General features: G+C 50.3%; 1 protein-coding gene across 13 annotated transcripts in view; it reads left to right on the plus strand.

The window, feature by feature from the left end:
* The window catches only part of MICAL2 (microtubule associated monooxygenase, calponin and LIM domain containing 2), a 220,595-nt gene that overhangs the window by 139,520 nt on the left and 59,215 nt on the right, over positions 1 to 21,860 (plus strand). For 10 of the 13 annotated variants that reach the window (XM_073808631.1, XM_073808625.1, XM_073808626.1 and 7 more), the window contains 4 exons: positions 870 to 972; positions 13,529 to 13,709; positions 15,169 to 15,356; positions 20,281 to 20,355. In XM_073808631.1, coding sequence (XP_073664732.1) covers positions 870 to 972; positions 13,529 to 13,709; positions 15,169 to 15,356; positions 20,281 to 20,355 — 547 coding nt within the window. Of the gene's footprint in view, positions 1 to 869; positions 4,852 to 13,528; positions 13,710 to 15,168; positions 15,357 to 20,280; positions 20,356 to 21,860 lie in introns of those variants that run through there. The other 3 variants (XM_033862566.2, XM_019948067.3, XM_073808627.1) reach the window with 2 other exon arrangements.

Consider the following 21,860-nt stretch of genomic DNA (forward strand, 5'->3'; position numbering starts at 1 on the left):
TATAAAGAAGGAAAGTGAAATCACCCATCCCCACTCTATCCTGAGAAAATCATAATTAACATTTTGGAACATTTCCTTGCAGACTTTTTTCTATATGAGTACAGTTGATCCTTGAACAGTGTGGAGGTCAGGAGCTCTGACTCTCCACAGGGTCGAAAATCCGCATATAACTGATAGTCAGCCCACCGTATCGGCGGTTCCTCCACGTCCGTAGATTCAACCAACCGTGGATCGGGTGGAACTGTAGTATTTACTATTGAAAAAATTCTGCATTTAGGTGGACCCATGCAGTTCAAACCTGCATTGTTCAAGGGTCAACTGCATGTTCTAACCCAGTGGGAATCCCATGTCTACAGTTTCATAGTCGTCTTTTCTCACTAACACTATATTAAGAACAGTTTCCCATGACATTAAAAATGCTTTTGGAGCCTAATTTTTGATGCCTGTAAAAGATGGTTGATAATTTATTTGCGTCCTATATTGTTGGACATTTATGTTGTTTACTATTTTTACCTTATAAATATTTTTACGGTGAATGTCTTTGTACCCACATCTTTCTCCATATTTCAAATAGTTTACTTAGGATCAGTCATGAGAAATGAGATTGCTGAGTCAAAGGGCGGGTATGTTTTGAAGGCTCCAAACAAAACTGACCTCTGTGATCAGTTTGCCACCCCCCAGGAAAGTCATGCCCATGTTCAGCCTGCCCTTCAGCAGTGCATGGGGGCGGAGATTTGGGGGAGGGGGGCTGGTTGCAAATTGCAGGGTCTGCCACGTTCTCTATTTACTGGCTCTCTTCCTCTGCTTCATTGGAGGCGTCGTCTCTAAGCGTCATGGACTAAATGCCCTCACCTTGATGTCTTTCTCAGGAGGAGGGGATGTGGAAAGAGCAAGAAGCCTCTAGGCGAGACCCTCCTGCGGAAAGTTCTTGCGCTGCCGCCGCCATCGGCACGCCGGAAGGCAGCCCCCCAGGTACCCCCAATTCCTTCCTTAGGAAGGTGCTAAGCTGGCCCCTCAGGCTGCCGTGGGGCCTGCTTCACCTTCCCCGGAGGCTGCTTAACTGGATTCAGGGACTGCTGCGTGCTGCCAGTCTGCATATCAGGGACAATGCTTACAACTACTGCTACACGTACGAGCTCCTGAGCCTCGGGCTGCCCCTGCTCTGGGTGTTCTCCGAGGTCCTGGCTTCCATGTACCGGGAGACCGAGGAGTCCCTCGAGGGCATCCGCGACTGGCTGCTCAGATGCTTCCCGGCCAAGCTGCACTGATGCCCAGCCCCAAAGTGCCTTAACATTTCCCGTGTAGATGGCAGCATGTGCAGCCAGCCCAGGCGCTGGCCAGGGAGCCCCACGCCCTTTAACCAGTTAGTTCAAAGCCAAAGAGTTTCCCGTCGGCCACCTGCACCTGGCCTGGTCGCGGTGAACATCTGCTCCCGGTGCCCAGGCCAGCACGACATGAAGGATATGTTTTTATACCTTTGTACTTTTATACCAAAGCGAGCCATATTTCTAGGTTTACATTTCAATTTTTAACTTTTAATAAGCCAAGAGAAAGCATCTTTTTCTATGAGTGTCAGTTTTTCTAGACACGGGTTTGACGTTTGTAACTGGTATTACAAACCCTTCCCACGTTGTGGTCAGTTGTAATCGCTGCTGCCTGCAACATGAATGATTTGGGCTTCTCTGTAAACCAGAACCAGTGCCTTTTGATTTATGTGCCTGGATACCACTTTTCAACAACGGACAGTTGTTTGCAACATGAAAGCATAATACTTTAGGAGAAAAAAATAGAAAGGGCAGAAGAGAATTAAACCTACAGAAGCACGTGGCAGTGTGTAGTCGCCTGTTATCTGTCCTCCCAGAGGGCAGAGGACTGTTTCGCTCACTTGTTTGGATGTAAAAGAGTAGCGTAAAGGTTCCTCGCTCAGAACCGCATCACAGCCAAATGATGTAGAACCACAGGGTCTCAGGCAGATTGCTACAAATAGACGTTTCCCTTCCCACTAATGAGCGCGGCAGCGAAAGCCCACTGGCCCCTGACCACGTGGAGCGCCATCAAACTGTTGCAGTGTTGAAGAGGAGTTATGTCCGCTGGTGGCATTTTAAGCCCTCCTTAGGAGGTCCCCAGCCCAGGCTGCAGTCCAAGCCGAGGCCACTCAGGGTCCACAGCCATGAGGCTGAGGGAAGAAGTTGCCCTTTCGCATAACGTCCTTTGGGACCGAGGGCATTTGATAGCACCTCAGGGTATTATTTCTGGGAAGTGCGGCCTGCCCCGTGAGCATGGCTTGCAGACGTCCCGGCTTCTTAGCCGCCCGGCTGCCATGCATATTTGGTCAAACAGTCAGAAACCATTTATTTTCACGCTGTCCTAGCAAAGGAATGCGTCTGACCTCCAGGGGGAAGCTCCCCTGTGTCTTGACTGTCAGGGGAGGCTGAGAGTGGACGCTATTACTGACTCATGCAAAAGAAACACACCCTATTAAGGGCAAAACAGGCCTTGGGCCCACCTGCATTCTTCTCTCTGGGCATCTGGAAGAGGCCTCAGCTCTCCCGACTCCACTTGCCTGCACATACACGGCTGCTGAGTCTGGCTGAACAGTGGAGATGGCTGATAGAGAAAGGCCTTCTGCAGTGTGTTCAGTGTATCTAGAGTGGCTGGGCCAGAGACGGCTCTCCGCGTGTTACACTAGAAAGATCCTCTAGGTTAAATAAGGATGGAGCCCGGTAGGTTAGGAGCCAGAGCTCTTGAGGCCTTTGAGATGCCAAGTTCTCTAGGGTGGGAAGAAGTGGGGAGGCATTTCTATAAACACTTCCCTAAGTCCTTGGGCAAATCAGGGACATGGCTGCGGCCAAGTTCGTGGGAACTGGCGCCTCTGTCCTTGTTGGAACTGTTCTCGTCCTATGACTTGCATTGTGTTTTTCCAAATTTCTGCTGGTATTTTAATGTTCCGCGTGGTGGGAGGAGCCCTTGATTCATTTTATGTTTGATTCTGAAAGTCACGACATAAACACATGCACAGCTGTCATTGTTATTCCCGTCAGCTCAGGGCAGGGCGAGATGCTTTGTGGGATGCTCCGTGAAGCCAGTTAGGATCTCTGAGAATGTCACTTTTGGCCATAAGGAGACTGGTTTGAATTACTCTGGCGAGACAGGGCGTGCCTGTCAGAAGCCTGAGTTGTTTGTATGTTCTGAGACTTTGAACCTTCCTGGTGGGGCAGCACCAAAACACAAAGGTGGGTCCTGGAGGCGGGGCGGATGTCTCTAAGCCTCCACAACATATTCAAGAATGAACGTGGGGCTCGAGAGTAAAATCGGGGCAGAGAGGATGTGGAGGGCTGTGGAGGACAGAGGAGTGTCAGCCAATTGCACGGATTCACTCTTGCAGATAAGTGGCTGCTCACTGCCAGAAAGGTTCATCCGTCCTAAGCAAACCGTAACTTGTTTGGGGAAGTTTCTCTTTTTTTAATGGTTGCCTCGTTTTCAATTCCCGTGCCTTCTCGTGTTGCCTTGTGCCCCGCAACTAAATTCTCTTTTCTGTCTCTCTCTTTCCGACCTTACACTGTGGCCGTCAGTTCATTTCAGCCTTCCGGTGCTACACCCACTTCTTGGCTGACACAATTCTGCTCTGAGGTGACTGGTTTTCTTGCCAATTTTCAGAGAGTGGTACTAACCCCTGACCCGCTTTCCGTACCCCATGCCCCCGCCGTGGCCTTGGTTGAGCTAACTGCGAGTGTCTTGCATACTAATGCGCTCATTCAGTGGCATGGTTGGTGAACAGCATGGGGTGGTGTTCAGCTCAAAAGCGAAAGCCGTTTCTGATTCCATCCCTCTGAGCCAGCTGCCTGGTCCACCCCAAGTGCCTGCCCCGCCTCCCCCTGTGCCCTGCGGCCTGCGTGCATGCTTTTCTGGTTGCACGTACAAAGCCCCTCACCTTCCTGGGAGGGTTAACGCCGAATGTGAGACAGTACCATAGAGAGGGCGCTTCACCTTTGAAAAGAACTCTTTCACCTCTCAGCCTCTGAAAAAGCACATGCATACCAGCATCTTCTTCAGTTGGTTCTAGTATAAAGGTTATCAATGGAAACCATAGGTGACTCTTTTCAGAAGGATTTAAAAAAAAAAATACTCCCAGGCTTCATCACAAGCTTGACCCAGACTCTGTATCTTGAACACACAATCACAATTTTCCTAGCAAATCCTTTCTCCACTGCAGCCCATACTTTACCTCCAAGGGCTTTGCTGTGGCTCTTCTGATCGCTCTGGGCTCGTAAAGCCCTGGATGATACAGAAGCTTCAACTAGAGCAGTCATTGTCACAGACCAGGGAAGCCTTTGAGAGATGACTCAGTTGGGCCCCAGGTCTGGAGCAGCGCATTTCAATGCCCCCACCTGCCTTTAGCTGGAGCGGCAGGACACTCAGAGTGCTTTTAAAGAGAAACACCACGCCAAGTACAGTGGGGCTGCTGAAGGCCAGGCCTCGCAGTCTCGGGCCGCAGGTGGTGTGCGTCCTGCATGCGGCCCAGAGCCATGCTGACCCTCGCCTGTCTGCACAGCCCCGCATGCTGCATGGCTCCCTCGTTGGTGCAGATCCTAGCCAGGACCAAGTCACCCTTCTTGTCTTATCTTCTCTTGCAGAGTCTCCCCCCTTTTTAGAATGTCAACCAAAGAGTGCCCTCCTCCCTCCAGCCTCCTCCCTAGCTAGCCTCCCCACATCATCACCACGCATGTTTGTGACCTTTGGTAGTCATTACAGTGCCACATGGAACCCTGTATTTTGCACACGGCGGACAATGTTTAGCTTTATTTATGGTATTTGATGCTGTAAATGAAAATAAATATGGTTCTTTATAAAGCTCATTGTTTCCTCTCTTCTTTGCCACGGAAGCTGCTCAAACCTCAAACACAGGGGTTGGTTGAAGGGGTCAGCCTTCCCTAAACGGAGTGGGGGGGGGCTTCACTTGTGGTGACATGGGACTTTCTGGGGCTGTGCTGGGTACTCTGAGAGGAAATATTACCCAGGGGTAATATTTGGAAAATATCACCCATGCTCCGGGGCCAGGCTTTGGGGACTGTTCCTTGAAAACTCATCGTGCTCTCCCGCTGTAGGTGCTGGGCATGACTGGCTGAAGGTCAGAGTCACCTCGGCTGTCTGAAGGTCAGAGTCACCTCGGCTGTCAGGAACAGGCTGTATTGACAGCTGCTTGCAGCCGTTTCCCACACACATCCAAGCAGTGGACCCGCAGGAGCGCTTTACTTGGGAACCTTGCTGTGACTTAGGTTCCCATGTGATAGAGGTTGGTCTTGAAAGTTTTGTGCTGGTCTAGCTGAGTGATGGGTGAAAGGTAAGGAGGAAGGACTGGACATTGGTTTCAGGATGGCAGTGAATGTGGCAGGTGTGCTCCTCCAGATGCAGAGCCATTTGTGATGCTAAGAGACCTGCCTTGCCCCCAAAGACTCAGGTCATTCAGTGTCTTAGGCTGCAAGGCTCTGCCCACAGGGCCAGTCTGAGGACAGCACCATGGCAGGCTCTGGCCCAATTCCACTTGTCTTTAAGGGAAGGATTTGAAGTTTTCACTCAACTAGTCTGGACAGTGTCAAAGAAATCTGGTCCTCAACCTCCCTAGGGTGGGATACGTCCCTTTGCCATGCTGGATGTGGCTGGGCTTCTGATGCTGGCATGAAAACTCATCTGTGAACTTCATGAGGGCCGTTGTATCTCTAAAGGGGCACTTCTGAGGCCCTGGGCCTCTGAGCACAGTTGCTGGTGCCTGGAACTGCCTCCAGAGCTGTCTGTGGTCATGACCAAGTGTCTGTACTCCTACCCAGGTGAGATACTCTTTCCCTTCCCTAAAAGGAAGGGTGTTAGGGACTGAAGTCAGGAGCTGGGTTAGACAAGTGACTCATTCCTTTATCCATTCATCTAGTCAAGTGTTTGTTGAATACCTAACATGCCCTAGGCATATTCTAGGTCCTAGAGATGCGGCAGTGAACCACACAGAATTCCTGCCCCTCCCTGCATCTTAGCCTGCACGTATCTCGGTGTTGTACTAGACTTGATGTGTTTTGTTTAGTTGTGCATGCACTTATTTGTTTACTTGTTCATGTGCACATTTGTTTACTCACCTAATATGTACTGAGCATCTACTGTATGTTGGGAATATAGCAGGGAGTGAAACAGGCAAAAATCCTCATTCTCATGGAGCTTATAGTTTGGTTTTGATTTTTGATCTGAAGTTGGGTTAAAACAACACTTTCCAAAGTGTGACAATGGAACACTAGCTTCAAGAGGTGCTTTGTGAAAAAAGGGTTCCATGGTCACAGAGTCTGAGAAGTGTTTTATACTAATCATGCCAGTCCTCCCAAATCTTGGCGATCCACAAGATTCATTAGCGTATTGAAGTCTGAGGAGTCCTCCAGTGAAGAAGCCTAATTAACTTTGCTGAAGTGGGCTTTCCCGTACCTCTTTGAAGTGAGTTTTTTGTTTGTTTAGGGGCAGTTTTTGTTTTGCATGTTACATTCTACATAAGAGTTTGGTAGAATATTCTTTATCCAAAAACACTGGATGGAAGAATTAAAATAAAAAATGTAAATAATAGAATTAGGTATTAAATAGAATTAAGTACTGGTGAAATAATGGAGTGGTAACTTTCTAAACTTTAAAACCTCTGATGGAAAAAAATTACAGAGGAAAAACATACCCCACATCTGACTTACAAACATTTTTAAAACTTAACATATAAAAATAAAAATGAAAATATTCAGCAGGCAGTCAGACTGGGGAAAAATCTGAATTCGATGTGATGACAAAGATGTTCATTGCTGTGGCATTTAGAAGGTTCCTGCAAAGCGATGGTCTCAGGGGCCTTGCACATGATATTTGTTGATTAAAGACCCCATAATAAATGGGCAAAGGTTATGCATGGACTGTTCACACTCAAGCAAATTTTAAAAGAAAACACTTAAACAACAAGCATTTCCAAAAATGTTCTAACTTGGCTTTCAAAGGAATGTAAATTAATTATGCTGCACCCACTGAATAAGTAAAGGAATAGTGAAGTAGATTGTAAGAAAAAATATGAACTTAATCACTAGTATTAAGTGTAAAGTTAAATGGGGACCATCTTTTCTGGAAAGCAATATGGCAACGAGTATTATGACCCATTAAAGGGATTCTGACCTCTTGACCCAGTAATCACACCCCAGGAACTGATCCTAAAGAAATAATCCAGCCAAAGAAAGAAAATCCCTGCAACCTGAATATTGAGTAGAGTAAGGGGGTCAAGCAAAGCGGGTGGGGGTGAGCCGTTCTCCTCTATTTCTGAGAACTCATTCACTTTCAGAGCTTTTTCTTTCATCCCTTAAATAAGTAAAAGAAGTGACTGCCACTTTCACTGCCCCAAGGCCACTGTTTCCACGGGGCCAAAGGCTTTCTGTGCGGTCCCTCATTAGCTTTTCACCTCCTGGTGGCAACCTTGAGTTGGCACTGACATTAAAGTTCACTGATGCTAGAGGTGACCTAGAGCAGCATCTTCAGCTGTTGAGGAGCCCAGGCCAGGAATCAGATGCTGTTCTCAGGAGACCCTTGGCACAGGGGAAGGCCCTGGACTTGGCGGAAGACCGGCTTTGGCCCCAGGACATCGTATTGACTCAGAGGCACCGGGCGAGTCCCTTCTGTGAACGGGGCTAACCGTGCCTCTGGCAGAGGGTTTGGGGAAGGCAGAGTCAGTGAGCTGAGTGTGCCCAGCAAGAGCTCTTGCTGAGTTCTGGGGAGTACCTTCCTGGTTTCGTGCAGCAGCGAGTGCCCTGAGGGAGGCATTCTGGGTCAGCCGGGGCTCAGAGTCTGACGGGACATCTTCTGGTTGGGGACTAAACAGGTCTCGATTCACATGGAGTGGCAACATCTATTGTTTTCTAGTTTTCTGGTCCCCCAGCTCTCTTGAAGGTGACTGGTTATCTCCCTTTAGACACGCTGGCCTCAGCTTGAGCCCCTTCTCTCCTGCCACCTGCTAGCAGCACTTCAGTTTTGCTGTAGTGAGTGCCTGAGTCTCAGCACAGGGAGCCTCCTCGAGCTCTGGCTCGGGCTACCTGCTCACCATCTCCACTTAGCTGTCTACTGAGAGGCTCCAACTTACACGTCCACCCCCAACTCCTGGTCTTCCCCTGAGACAGGCACTGCCCTCGGCCTTTGCAGTCTCTGGACACGGCAGTTCCATTCTTGTTGCTCAGCTCAGAGCCTTGGCTGGAGTCATTCTTGGCTCTTCTTTTCTTGGCCCCATGTCCAGTCCATCTGTGAATTCTAAGTACAGCCAGAGTCTGTCCACATCCCACCACCTCCATGCTACCGCCTGGCCCCAGCCACTGTCACCTCTTCCTCTGTTATTCCGGTAACCTCCTCTAAGCTCTCTTTCTAGAGAGTTCTCCTTACTCCATTCAACCTATTTTCAACACAACAGCTAGAGGAATCTTGTGAGAACTTAAGTCTGATCTCTCCTCTGCTCCAAACTCCAGCAGCTCCCCAGCTCACTTAGCGTGAAAGCCAAAGGCATACAGTGGGGACTCCTGGTAAGTGCAGCCGGGCAGGACAGCCATGCCCCAGTATGGCAGGCGGGCCTGGGGCCCAGGGCTACCTATCAATTTACTCATCGCCTGAAGACCCCCTAGAAACTGGCATTCCCAGTAGTACACTCTCAGAAGCCCCGGGATGGCAACTGTGCTGTCTTCAGGCACGTGTGCTTTTATCTTTTAAAGGGACATTCACTGCAAAGGACCTTGGTACTGGATAGACATATGTCCCTCCTAGAGCAATTAGGTGGAGGGAACACCTGACACAGACCCCTTCCCAGGTCCCTCCTCCATCCTGCTGAGGGCTTGTCAGTGTCCCCTCACTCATCCACCTTGAAAGAGGGCAAGGAGACTGCACTATGCTTAGTACCCTGGACATCTGCCTATTTGCTCTCAGATACACTCCCTGCCCTTCCCCTGCTCCGCTCTGTATTAGAGAGGTGTAACCCTTGCAAAAGACATTTCCCAAGCTCTCTTGCGAACTGGTTTCCTACTAAGTTTGACCATTAGGACGCACGAGTGGGAGAGTGCAGGGTGGAATCGAGGGAGAAGCCGGGGTATTCCTCCTGTCCCTCTGCATCCTGGGCAGTGCTGTGTCTTTTTTGTGCTACCCGCCTCCTACTGCATGGCCCTGGCCTCTGGACTCATAGCACCAGCTCCTTCCGGTGTCGCCCTAGCCAGTGGCTTCCTGCCATTACTCATCTCTGGGTTGCCTCACGTTCCCCATTTAGCTTTTCAACTCATCCAATACCATCGTTATTAGCTTCCTGTATTAACTTTACTCTGTTGAACTCCCTGGCTTGGGTTCTATTTTCCTGACTGGTAAACTTAGTTCCATTGCTCTTGTTAAACTGTTTTCTTCCAAGAGAACTGTGGACAAGACAGCAGAGGGAGCTTTTCCAAGCCCAGAGGCAAAAGTGGCTCTGGCAGTTAGGAGCTGTGTGACCCCGGACAAGTGAGATAACACCTCTGAGCTTCGGTTTCCTCATCTGTAAAATGGGCTTCAAAACTGTATATAGGAGAACATGTTTTGTTGTCTCCCTGGGTTCTGGGGGAGAGTGGAAGGGCCTCCAGACTTGGGGAGAAAACAGGAACAAGTTCACCAGCAGAAATGGGGCTCCATTTCACCATTCAAGGCCCTTCCTGGTTTGATGTCAAAGCAATCATTTCCCACTGGTTTGACCAGTTTCCCACTGGTTTTCCCCTTTCTGTACCCTTTTGCCCTCCAGTCGCATGGACTTATTTTCCATTCCCATGCAGTTGGCAGTGCTTTCCCACTTTGCTCTTGCTCCCAGGGGTCTGCCACCTCCCTTCCCTGTTCAAATCGTACGCATCCTCAAGCCCCATTAAAACGGTGCCTTCTACCCAAAGTCTTCATTGCATGGAAGTCAGATCTCCCTCCCCTCCCACCTCGTCCTGGCCTCACTCTTTGTGATCTACCTTCTAATGCAGATATTTGTGAACAGACCTTGCCCCTCTGGGGCAGAAAGAGACCCTTGAAGGCAGAAGGAGACCCATGGCTGATTTATCTCCAAATCCCCAGCACAAGCCTGGATCAGAGGAGGGCACAGTAGCTTCTGTTGACCCTATACGTATCTGTGCACAGAGCTCACAGGCACATACACCTATACTCAGATATAAACCAGGTATAGAGCCAGGTCTCTGCTACAGCAATTCTGTGTAACAAGCCTCCCAAATCTTAGTAGCTTGTAACATCATTTTTCTTGCTCATGGGTCTGTGGGTTGGCTGAGTGGCTCTGCTTCAGGCTGCAGGTGTAAGGGTGACCTGGGCTCTCATGGGATCGGCTAGACCATAGGTGGGCTCCAGATCTGTTCCATGTGCCCACAGTCAGGCACCTAGGCTGCTGAAGGGGCAGCAGCCATCTGGGACGAGCTCTTCTCATGGCCAACAAGCAGGAGTGTGAGTGGACTAGCCAGACAGCAAGGCCATTGAAAGCCGCTGCTCATGTCACACCCACTGATTTCCACTGGTCAAAGCAAGTCTCACGGCTAAGCCTCATGTCAACTGAGCAGGGAAGCTCACCCCATCTACTCCAGTGGGAAGGACCGCAAGGTCATAGGACAAACCACAACTCTATTATGGGGAGGAAGTGAAGAACTGGGGACGTCTTCCAGTCCAAACTCCCAGAATCATGGCCACGTGCACTGCTGTCCATTTGTGGCTTGGTTGTGCTCACAGACGTACAGACTGGTCCCCGTCCTTTGACGAAATGTCCGACCGAGTGCTGGTGTCTTAACCTCTCTGTTCACCTGTTTTCTCAGCAGCAAAATGGGGATAATACTACTTTTCTCAGAAGCTTGTGTGGAATTTAATAGATTTATTACATGTTAAACACTTAAACAATCCTTGATAAAAGTACTCAATAAAAGTAAACTGCTGCCATTATTATAACGACACGGTCAAGCATCCAGTTATGATACCTGCTCCCCAGATGCTGCTCCTCTGTCCACAGCCGCCCCAGTGCAAAAGGGTGCATACGTGTCCTCGCAGCAAGCATGCACTGTACCAGGGCTTGCAAACTGGCAAACCGCTGGCTGCATCTGGCTGTAGACGGGTCGCGTTGGACCTGTGTGTATAGTATTTTAAAATGTGAGGCATTGCACATAAAAATCAAAATTTCTCGAGTTACCTTTGCAGATGATAAATAAAGAGTAGATAACATCTCCCAGAAAGAGTGTGTGTGGTGAAAAAAATGAGAGGGCCCAGGTAGAAGCATGAAGAACCCGGGACTTAAGCGTTGGCTAGAAGTCGGGATGGCTGAGATGGAACGGTCAGCTAGGCAGGGAGAGTAAGCGCCCTGGGAGCAGGGAGGGCTCAGAGGGCAAGAGCTGCAGGAGGACCCCAAAGCCTTGTGAATTGGATTTAGCAACAACAAGGAGGGCACTAGGGACTTTGCTGGGGGCAGTTCCGGTAGTGGAGGCATAGGCAGGATCATAGGGGATTGAGGAGTGAGTGCTGGGAGGTGAGGAAGTGGAGAAAGTGCAGCAAAGTCTTCCCAGAAGATTGGCTGGGAAGGGGGAAGAAGAGTTGGCTGGGGAGTCGGGGGAGGGGGGAACTGGGATTAAAAATGGCCTTCTTAAAACCGGAGAGGTTTCAGCATATGTTAATACTGATGGAAAAGATCCAGTAGACAAAGAATTAATGACACAGGGAAGAGGAGATAATGGTCCTTAATCGGGGCAGGGGGGCGGGGGGGGGGGGGCGGTGTAGGGGCGGTGTAGGAGGAGCCAAGTTCAAGTGCAATGTCAGCCTTAGAGAGGAGAAAGGACTCCTACCCCGCTGTGACCAGAGAGGGGGTTGTGGAGCCAGTTAGTGGCCAAGAGGGATCTGGGACTTGGGCTGCCTGTCTTGCTCATTTATTCATTCATTGATTCATTGATTCATTTAACAGGTATTTATTATTGAGCATCTACTCTTCACCAGGCACCATTCTAGCAAGAAATGAAAGAGGCGAAAATCACTGCTTTTATTCTAGGCATGGGAGAGAAATAACAAACAAAATAAATGGGAAAAGTGTATAGTTTATTAGAAGGTGCGATGTGCTATGAATAAAAATAAAGAGGAAAGGAAAGCGCTGAGGGTGTGGGTTGCAGTATCAGGAGGACGGTCAGGGTCACCTCCTTGAGAAGGCAACAAAGGTTTGAAGGAGGCGGGTGAGCGAGCCGTGCCCTCTGGGGGCAGTGTCTCCAAGAAAGAGGCAAGAGCCTCTGAGCCGGGGCTGAGATGGGGGGCGTGCTGCGTGCGGAGGGACAGCACAGCGGTCACGTGGTCAGAGCAGAGAGCCGGGGACAGCACTGGGAGTTGAGGTCACAGGGGCCCTGGAGGATTGTGACAGGGGGTGGCGTGATCTGACTTACATGTTAACAGGCACTCGGCAGCTGTGTTGAGAATAGACTGAGGGGTGGGGCATGACCAGAGGGAAAGCAGGGAGACCAGTAGAGGCCGTTTCTGTAACCCAGACAAGAGGTGATGGTGGCTGGGGCCAGGGTGGCAGCAGAAGAGGTGGTGACAGGTGCCTGGATTCCTGACGTATTTTCAAGGTAGAGCCAACTGGATTTGCTGATAGCTTGAGTGAAGAGTGAAAGAACTAAAGGAGTCAAGGATAACACTGAAGTGTTGCCTGGAGCAACCTGAAGGCCCAAGTTGCCATTTACCAAGATGGGAGGGCCATGCGGGAGGCAGGCTTGGGGAGAGGCAGAGATGGAGAATTCCATGGGCATGAGCGTGATGTGTCTACTGGACATCCACCTGGAGATGCCAAGTAAGCGGTGGCGTATACGCGTCTAGATTCAGGGGAATGTCCAGGCTGGAGAGAGAGATGTGTGAGTCATTGTTGTCTAGGGTTATTTAAGGCTGAAACCAGATGAGATCATCAAGGACATGAGTGGAGATGAGAAGAGAAGAGGTTCAAAGACAGTCCTGGGACCTTCCAGTGCTCAGAGGTCACGGGGTGGGGCGGGGGCAACCAGTGAAAGAAACAAAGGGAGAAGGAGGTAGCCAGTGGGGAGGAGGGAGCCAGGTTGTGCTGTCCTGGAAGCTGAGAGAAGGGCTGTTTCTAGAAGGAAGGAGTGATCAGCGGGGTCAGAGGCTTCTGGTGTGTCAAGTAAGATGAGAAATGAGAAGTTACCACTGGGTTTAGTGACACATTGGACATTGTGATTCTGATAACAGCAATGCAGAGGCTGGTGGACCTGGGGTGGGACCTATGGACATTACAGACCCTCCTATACTCTTAAGTCAGACAGCGTGTACGTTCGTGCCCTGCACCCAAGACATGTGCTCTAAATGCTGGGGTGTCCGGTGGGCTAAGTGGTGGGGATCCAGTGATGGCACGGTGGATGAGGTCCATCTTAGAGTGTCCACCCAAGCCTCTGGAGGAAGGGCAGGCGCCCTGTGGGGCGGTCCATTCCCACCATCTCTCTAGACCCTCTTCTCCTCTCAACAGATGAACCAACCTCCCCCAAGAAGCCCAAGAGTGTCCCGGAGCTCGAGCACGGGGATGTGGCTGGCGGAGTCGCCTCCCCCCTGCCCTCTGAGTGGACGTCAGTGAGGATCAGCCCCGGGGAGGAAGTGGTTGGGCAGGACGTGCTGGCTGTGCGTGTCCTGGTCACCAGTGACGACAGCAGGTACGTTCCTGCTGCTGCAGGACGGGGGCAGGATGGGTTGGGCAAGGGGACAGCATTCGGGAACTGGTCTTACCCCCACTCACTTGCAGTGTGACCTCTCTGTGCCTCCATTTCCCCATCTGTAAGATGGGATAATCCGTAGGGAGTTGTCAGGATCGAAGAATTAACATGTCAAGGGTGTAGAACAACCCAAAGAAGCTTAAGTAACAAAGGCAAGTATGTTGGATCTATAGCCATCCACGGAGAGGCCCGTATGTGGAACTCTTGGCTGCTGGGGGCCTCAGCCTACATCCATAGATTCATGTCCACATATCAAGATTTCAAGGTTGGGCTCCAACTGGTACTAACATTACATTAGGGCTAATCGATGAACTGGCCCGGGGTGCTGTTGTGAGTGGCAGGCTTGGGCAGGCTGATGGACAGATGGCCCACCAAAGCTCACAGATGGACAAGGGGCAGTGCCCTCACACAAAGAAGCATGCTGGACATAGAGAGGAAGAGAGAGAGAGAGAAATATACATATTCATGAAAACGTCACTAGCCAATAGGTTCTGTGCTTCCCCACCCCAGGACTGTGCTGAGCTGTCCCCACTACCTAGGACACCCCGCTTCCACTCCCACACCACCTGAATTCCTGATGGCTATTTCAGACCCAGGTTAAATATCCCCCCACGCATTCTTTTCTGTAGTCTTTTCCATTCCCTCATCTATTCCCAAGGGAAGCAAGCAGTATTTAAATGCCTGACGTTTTAGGCCCAAGTCCTAATGATGAGCTCATTCTACCCCAGAGAGCTCAGGAGTCCTGCTCGGGGACGGTGAGGATGGGAGGACCAGCCTTCACATGAATACTTCATTGTACATCTCTGGGCCTCTTTCACCTGCTCTGATCTGAACTTGCCTGCATTCGCGTGCCAGGGCTGCCGTGAAGGACCACAGACGGGTGGCTTAAACAGCAGAGATTTATTTTCTCACGGTTCTAGAAGTTCAAGATCAAGGTGTCAGCAGGGTTGGTTCCTTCTGAGGACCATGAGGGAAGATTCTGTTCCAGGCCCCTCTCCTCAGCGTGTAGATGGTGGTCTTCTCGTTTATGTGGCATTTTCCTCGTACGTATGCCTGTGTCTAAATTTCCTTGTAAGGAAAATTGTAAGGACACCAGTCAGATTGGATTAGCGCCCACCCTAATGACCTCGTTTTAATCTAATTACCTCTTTAAAGACCCTGTTTCTCAAAGCAGTCACATTCTGAGGTACTAGGCGTTAGGACTTCATGTGAATTTGGGGGGCGGGGCATGGGTCAGCCCATAACAAAGCCAGAGACTGGGTGCCAGGCATAGAGGTAACTAACCCGTGGCCCTTGCCCTAGAACCCCTTTGCCTGCTGGAGGGCAGCGACGGGCAGGGCACAGTGCGGCCGGGATGGCAGGCTTCCTTGCTCACCTGCTCTTTCCTTCCTCCTCCCAGCTCGGACGAAGAGGTAGACCGTGGTGGCAGTGAGGCCTCCAGTGCAGAGCCCTGGGACGAAAGACCCCGGCGACAGGGACCCCGACCCTTACCCCTCCTGAAGCCCCTCGCCCAGCACAGCTCCCTGAGGGAGGCCCTGCCCAGGGCAGTCTCTCCACGTGGCCTCGAGGAGCCTGAAGCTGTGCGTGGTGAGCAGAGGGCCTGCCTGGGCGGGACAGACAGACGGGCTTGCGTGATCCTGGGACATGGGGGTGGAAGGGGGCAGGGGGGACAGGGACCCCCATGGACGGTTTTTCCTCATGGAGGACCACGTGACAGTAGGCCTGGCCCTCAGGCTCAGAGGCAGTGGAGCTGAGACCTTTGGGGGCCGGGGTACAAGTGGGGGTGAGGGGACTGGACCCAGGCCCAGCCTCCCTCTCCATGGGCAGCTTTGGAATCTCAAGTGGGAAGGAGGCGGAGGGGGCTGGCTGGCTATGTGTCACAGGCAGAGATAAGGGGGCCCCAGCACCCTCTTTCCTGGAGCAGCGTCCTCTGAATATCTGTGAGGGGCCCTCTGGCATTCCATAGCCCGTGAGGGAAAAGGAGGTGGGCTCAGCTGCTGTTGGACCACACACCTCTCTGAGCAGCACAGTTTCTCTGGTGCCACCAGGGGGCAGCACAGGGCCACTACCAGTGCTTGGTGACTTGTGGAATGCGCAGTAACAAATGCCGTATAACTGAGTGCCTGTATTGGCCAGGGCTTTCCCTGTACACGGCCCCATTTCATCCTCAGGATGACCATGTGAGGTAAGTAGCATGAAGCCCATTTTACAGGTGTTCAAATGGACTGAGTGTTTTCCCAAGGACTCACACAGCTTAGTAAGTGGTGTGGCCCAGTGCTGGATGCTGCACACCCAAAGAAGCCATTGTCTTTAGCATTCCGGCTTGTTTTAATAAAGGGCCTTGAACTGAATGTTTTGATTTAGTCAAGGGCAACTAGTGACCTGTGGGTGGGAAGAAACAGGCTAATAGCAGCTTGCCATCATCAGGACCAATGGCCTTAGCTGCCCGGGGAAAGCCGCAGCTCTACTTGTCCTGCGCTTCCCTCTGGTGGCCGAGAGCAGAACTGCCACATGAACCTAGAAATGTTCTTACGAGTGATGGTTTCACAGGAAGACCAGGGCTGGGGCCAGAATCCTGTAAACTCTGGATTTACCCTCTCATGTGAGCTGTTTTTAAAAAGGACAAATTGCCATTAAGACACATTTGCTAAGTACCGTTTGTAGTGCTGTCCAGAGAGGCTTAGCACAGGCAGTGGACAGAGTCTTGGGTACTGCTGGCCTCTCCATCACCCTGGGCTCCAGGCTCCTCATTTATAGATACGAAGACTGCCCACCTTTCATCCCTTCCCTCCATTTCTCCTTTCTCCTCAAACTGTCAGAGGATTTTAGGCAACTTACAAGAAAGACATAAAACAAAATTGTGTGTCTATATATATGAAAGATAAAGCCTAAAGATATATACATGAAAGGGAAAACCAGTTTAGGAGGTATAGACCTCAGAGAGGCAGACCATGATCCTAAACAGTTGCTCTAGTGGAATCATAAATTTGATTCTGAGTTTTCTGGCAGCTAGAGTTCAAATGGAAACAGACAATTACTTCTGACTGTTCACAAGGAAAAAAAATACATTGGTTTGCAGCAGGTCTCAGAGCCGGTACCACTTTTCCTAATGCTTCACCCTATGGAAATCTTCCAGCTCATGTCAAATAGATGATATTGAGAGGTGTGTTTGGTCGTGTCTTGAACAATGGGGTCTGCAGAAAATTCAGCAATAGTTTTCCCAAGGCTGTTTCGTGCAGCATCCTTTGCTGGCAGGTAAGAGCATGACAGCAAAACATGACTCAGCTAGAGAACTTCTCCCAGGAGGATGGGGTTAGGTAGAGAGATCAAGGCCGTGTGGCTAAAGCATTTTGTTTCACAGTCCAGTTTAATTCCAGAATAAGAAACATAGTAGACAGAGAAGTGAACAGACCTCACGACTTTCAAGCAATCTTCTGTTGGTTTTGTCTTTATCCATCATGATTTCCATCACTGCCAAGCAGACCACATTGTAAGGCTACAATCGCTGGCATAGTCTAAGCTCTGTGTTTCATGTTGCTGGTTGTGGTGAGTCCATCACTTTACCAGATAGTGTAGGGTTGACATCATGTTGTGGGTGTCACGGAGCTTTGTTAATCACTATTTTCACCTGGATAAATGACTCGGAGCTTAGCCGAGGGCATGCCGAAAAAGACCAGGATGTTGCTTTAAAAAGATGCCTGGTTTGTACATCGTGCTCATAACAGCATTTTTCACAATTGCCGAAAGGAGAAATGACCCAAATGTCCATCAGCAGGTGAATGGATAAACAAATTGTGCTATATCCACACAATGGAATGTTATTCAGCATTAAAAAGGAATGAAGTTGTGACACATGCTACAACATGGATGAAACTTGAAGTTACTATGCTAAGTGAACTGTGAACTAAGCCAGGACAAGTATTGTATGATCCCACTTCTATGAGGCACCCAGAATAGTCAAAGTCACAGAGGCAGAAAGTATAGAAAAGTGATAACCAGGGGCTGGGGGAAGAGGGTGGATGGGGATTATTGTTTAATGGGGACAGAGTTTCAGTGGGGTGAAGAAGTTCCGGAGATGGATGGAATTAATGTTTGCACAACAACGTGAATGTACTTAATGCCATTCAACCCTATACTTAAAGGTGGTTACAATGGTGATTTTTATATTATATATGTTTTACCACCTTTGAAAAGACTCTGAGACTGCCACAGCTCATCAAGGAACGTATCCCCTCCTCAAAGTTCTTTAGCATAGAGCATGCCCACCATGATGGTTTAAAACAGAAACTGAGCCCTGTGTAATAGAGGCCATAGAAAATGCTCAGTAATGCTCCCCTAAAACACCTAGTTTAGTGGTTCGTAAAAATCCTGCTTAAGAGGCAGATTCCTAGGTTCCCTCCTTCAGAGATTCAGATGCCTTGGGTCTAGAGTGGGGACCAGTATCTGCGTTTATGGAAGCACCCCAGATGCCTCCAGGCAGGAGGGCCACGTCCTGCGCTTTGGGAATCGCAGAAGAGCAGCTTCCTAGAGGCCTGCTTGGATGCATTAGTTATAAAATGCACACCTAAACAACTAAACGAATTGATCTAGTGCACTGGGTTCTTGAACATAAACCAGTTACAGTTAGGAGGGAATCTGCCCTTAAATTATTCTGGTTTAGAAAAATCGGTATTTATCCATTTTTTTTCTGGCAATAATTTGATAACAGGATGGTCCAATGGCCTATGGAGGACATTTATTGTTAATAAAATGATGTCATCAGCACGCTGTGTCACAATACTTACCCTCTTACTCCTTTTGCAGAGAGTCATACACTAAGATCTCCAAAAGTACTCCCTTAAAACAAATATAAACACATTAAATAAATATACTATAAACTAAAAAGAAGGGAACAGCCCTGCTTTACTCTGCTCAAAATTACCAGATCAAATCATGACTACCCACTCTATTCCTATTGTGGTAAAAATGTGTGCATGGACGCCCTGTAAACACCAGTGATGGAAAACCTCTCATGAATTTTAACCATTTCTAATAAATCCCATTCCACAAAGTTAAGAGCCAAGGAGAAGCAGTAAGAGCTTCTGGCACTCTTCTGTGTTTCTTGAGTAATTTCTCCATGAGGTGATGAAGAGGTTAACTCTGGTCTGCAGGAATCAGCCGTGCTTGTTCCTTATGTAAAACATCCATGACTTGCACTTGGCAGGGGGAAGTGGCCCTACGTTGTACATAGACTGTTCATGCTGCAGTGGGGAGACAGGGAGATGGCACCCTCACCTATCCACATAGGCTCCTCCCCCTCAAACCCGTGGGCTTGATTATGACAGCAGACCTGTGGGATGGGGAACCGCCAGACCAGACACAGCAGGAGCAAAGCTCTCCAAATTGATAAGGGAGGGGAGCCAAGGAGCTCAGGAGCTGAAAGACCTCCTGCTGAGGAAAGGAAGCCCCCAGGTCGGGTGGACGCCTGTGCTCCACAGCCTGGCTGGTAAGAGCTGACAGCAGCTCTGAGCCCTGGCGGGGAGTGGAATCTAGGACTTCCTGCAGACAGAGGGCGGGCAGGGCCAGCTGTGTTCAAAGCTTCCCCACCCACTCTCCACGCCCACATCAGTCCTGCGGGCTTCCTTTCCTTCCACACCTCCTGGTCCCACGTGTGGGAGCCATTCAGGTGTGCCTTGCCCCGTCTTTCTCTCCGGCCGTGATGGAACCACCACGGAGACCTGGAGCCTGAGGCCAAATCTGAGGGTCCAGTGTGGGAGCGGGGTACATTTACACCCCACTCGTAGGTCCCAAATGGCTAAGACCCATTTCTTCTGCCTGTGATGTTAATTTTGCTCAGCTGATTCTCAAGGCCCAGCTGGGCAAAGGGTCTTCATAACGCAGCCCACAGCATCCTGCAAATGTGTTTCCATCGGAAGCAGGCCAAGAGGAGGGGTTGTGGCCATGGAGTGTCCAGGAGTCCAGTTAAAACTTGTTCCCAAAGGGTTTTGGGGGCTCTGGGGGTGAGGTAGAGAGAGAGAGGAGCTTTCTGCAGCTTCCAGGCTTCGATGAGAGCAGCTCTGGTTCATCTATGACACATTTGGGGCATTGATGTGAGACTTCAGCTCCAAAGAGCTGCTCTGCTTAAAATGAACGTGTTGTATATGCTTGTGTATATACGGACAAATGTATATACATGTATGCATATAAACATGCATGCACACATGCTTATTAACAATGGGTGAGTTAGAATGATGGCTCATAATTTGAGATATTTTCTGAAAGAGGGCAGTACCTGGCCCATAGCAGGGTCTCAAAACAATTTGATGAGTGAATGAATGAAAAGTTGGAAGTGTGTGTCATAGGGACAGGATGGTTCGGTCTGAGGAAAGGAAGGGGCTCAGTCAATTATGACCATTAGTCTACTAACTTTTGGTAACTGGGCCATAAGAAAAAACTCCCTGTTTATCCTACCCGTTTAACAGACTCTTCCTCCCTCCCCATCTTCTCTCCCTCTTTCTTTTTCCCACCACAGTTCTGCAGAGGGCCAACAGCTTCCAGTTTCCAACTCCCAGCAAATACCAGAGCGGGAGAAGAAAATTCCAGTCGAGTGAGTCATGAGCTCCCTGGGGGGTGGGAGGGGGCAGGAGCTGTCTGATGAATTCCCAGGGGCAGCTGTTCTCACTCCTCACATGTCCTCTCTGAACTGGCCTCCTGGATGTGAGGGGCAAGGAAAGAAATGTACTGTTGGACTATTTCCACTGCTCACTAGAGGAAGCACTTTCCAAGGGATTTGCTACTTTTTCTTCTGCCTCCCCAGCTCCCCACTCTGGAGTCACAGGGCCTTAGAACTCTACAACTGCACTTGAAAGGGACCTTAGCAGCCATCCCTCCAATCTTCTTGAAACGCAGATGAGGAAACTGAGACCTGAGGGCTCTATACACTTTGATTCAGTAACACTGGAGTTGGGCTGGGGGCATCAGCTTGACTTCGTGCAGTAGTGGGCAAAGCAATGAAGGAATCCGAAGACACACACACACCGCACACACACACATACACAAACGCACAAATACACACCGCGCTGCTCCTTTTTCTGAGCAGGTTATGGTCCCGCATCCCAGGGAAGAGCAGGTGGGTGAGGACCAGGGCCCGCGGCGGGTGCCAAGGCAGTGGACTCCCACTAGGGGGCGCAGTGACCGCGTGCCCGGTTGCGCAGCGTCCCAGGGCCAGCATGTTCCTGGCGCTGCCCAGTTACAGAGCAGAGATTCCATCTCTCCAATCCTGAGAGGGGGCAGGGGCTCTTCATCTGATCCCAAGTCCATCGCTGCCTTCCACCTCCTCCTGCCCCCATGCTCTCTCTCCGGACCTTGCTGTAGGAGGGGTAGACCCAGGAAAACCTGGGGTTAGATGAAGGCTTCTTAAAAGAAACACTGGAGATGGAATAGCGTGCTAATTTAGTTGACTCCTGCCTGCTGAGTCAACGCTGACTCCTGGCCAGTGAGTCATTCTCTGCAACCCCTAGACCTGCGGCCCTTTTCACTCGGGCCAGGCTGGGACAATGGGCACTTCTGGAACAGGACCAGGGCACACCTGAGTCGGCCACTTCACCTGGGGACCACCTAAAATGACTCTTGAACCATTGTGTGATCCCAGGCAGCGAAGGCGAGGGGAAGGAGGGAATCACCGTTTCCCGAAGGCCTGGGGCAGGCCTTTCCCACGCGTCTCATTTACTCCGCACCTCAGCCCCTCCCCAGTCATGGGAATTCTGCTTCTGTGGATGGGTCCATTTGGGTGCAGATTCCATCCAGTGCTTCCAGCCGACTTCACTGAGTGCCACCAGTGCAAGGGGCCCAGCCCCGCCCTCAAGAAGTTCCTGATCTGGAGTGAGAGCAGGGAGTCTGGCGGGGGACCCTCACAGCAGGGTGTGGGCGCTGGAGGAGGCACAGGAGAGAGGGGGCTGCTAACCAGCGGCCTGGTTTCTCAGCTGTGTCTTTAGTTACCCCAGGAGTATCAGGCGTGGGTTCTCAAGTGCATGTAAAAGCTGGTATGAGGGCAGGCCTTGAGTTTGAATCATTTCTATGGGCTTAGTGCCTAGCATGAGCCTGGTGCAGAAG

Source organism: Tursiops truncatus, chromosome 8 (assembly GCF_011762595.2).
Source record: "Tursiops truncatus isolate mTurTru1 chromosome 8, mTurTru1.mat.Y, whole genome shotgun sequence".
In the NCBI taxonomy this organism is placed as follows: Eukaryota; Metazoa; Chordata; class Mammalia; order Artiodactyla; family Delphinidae; genus Tursiops; species Tursiops truncatus.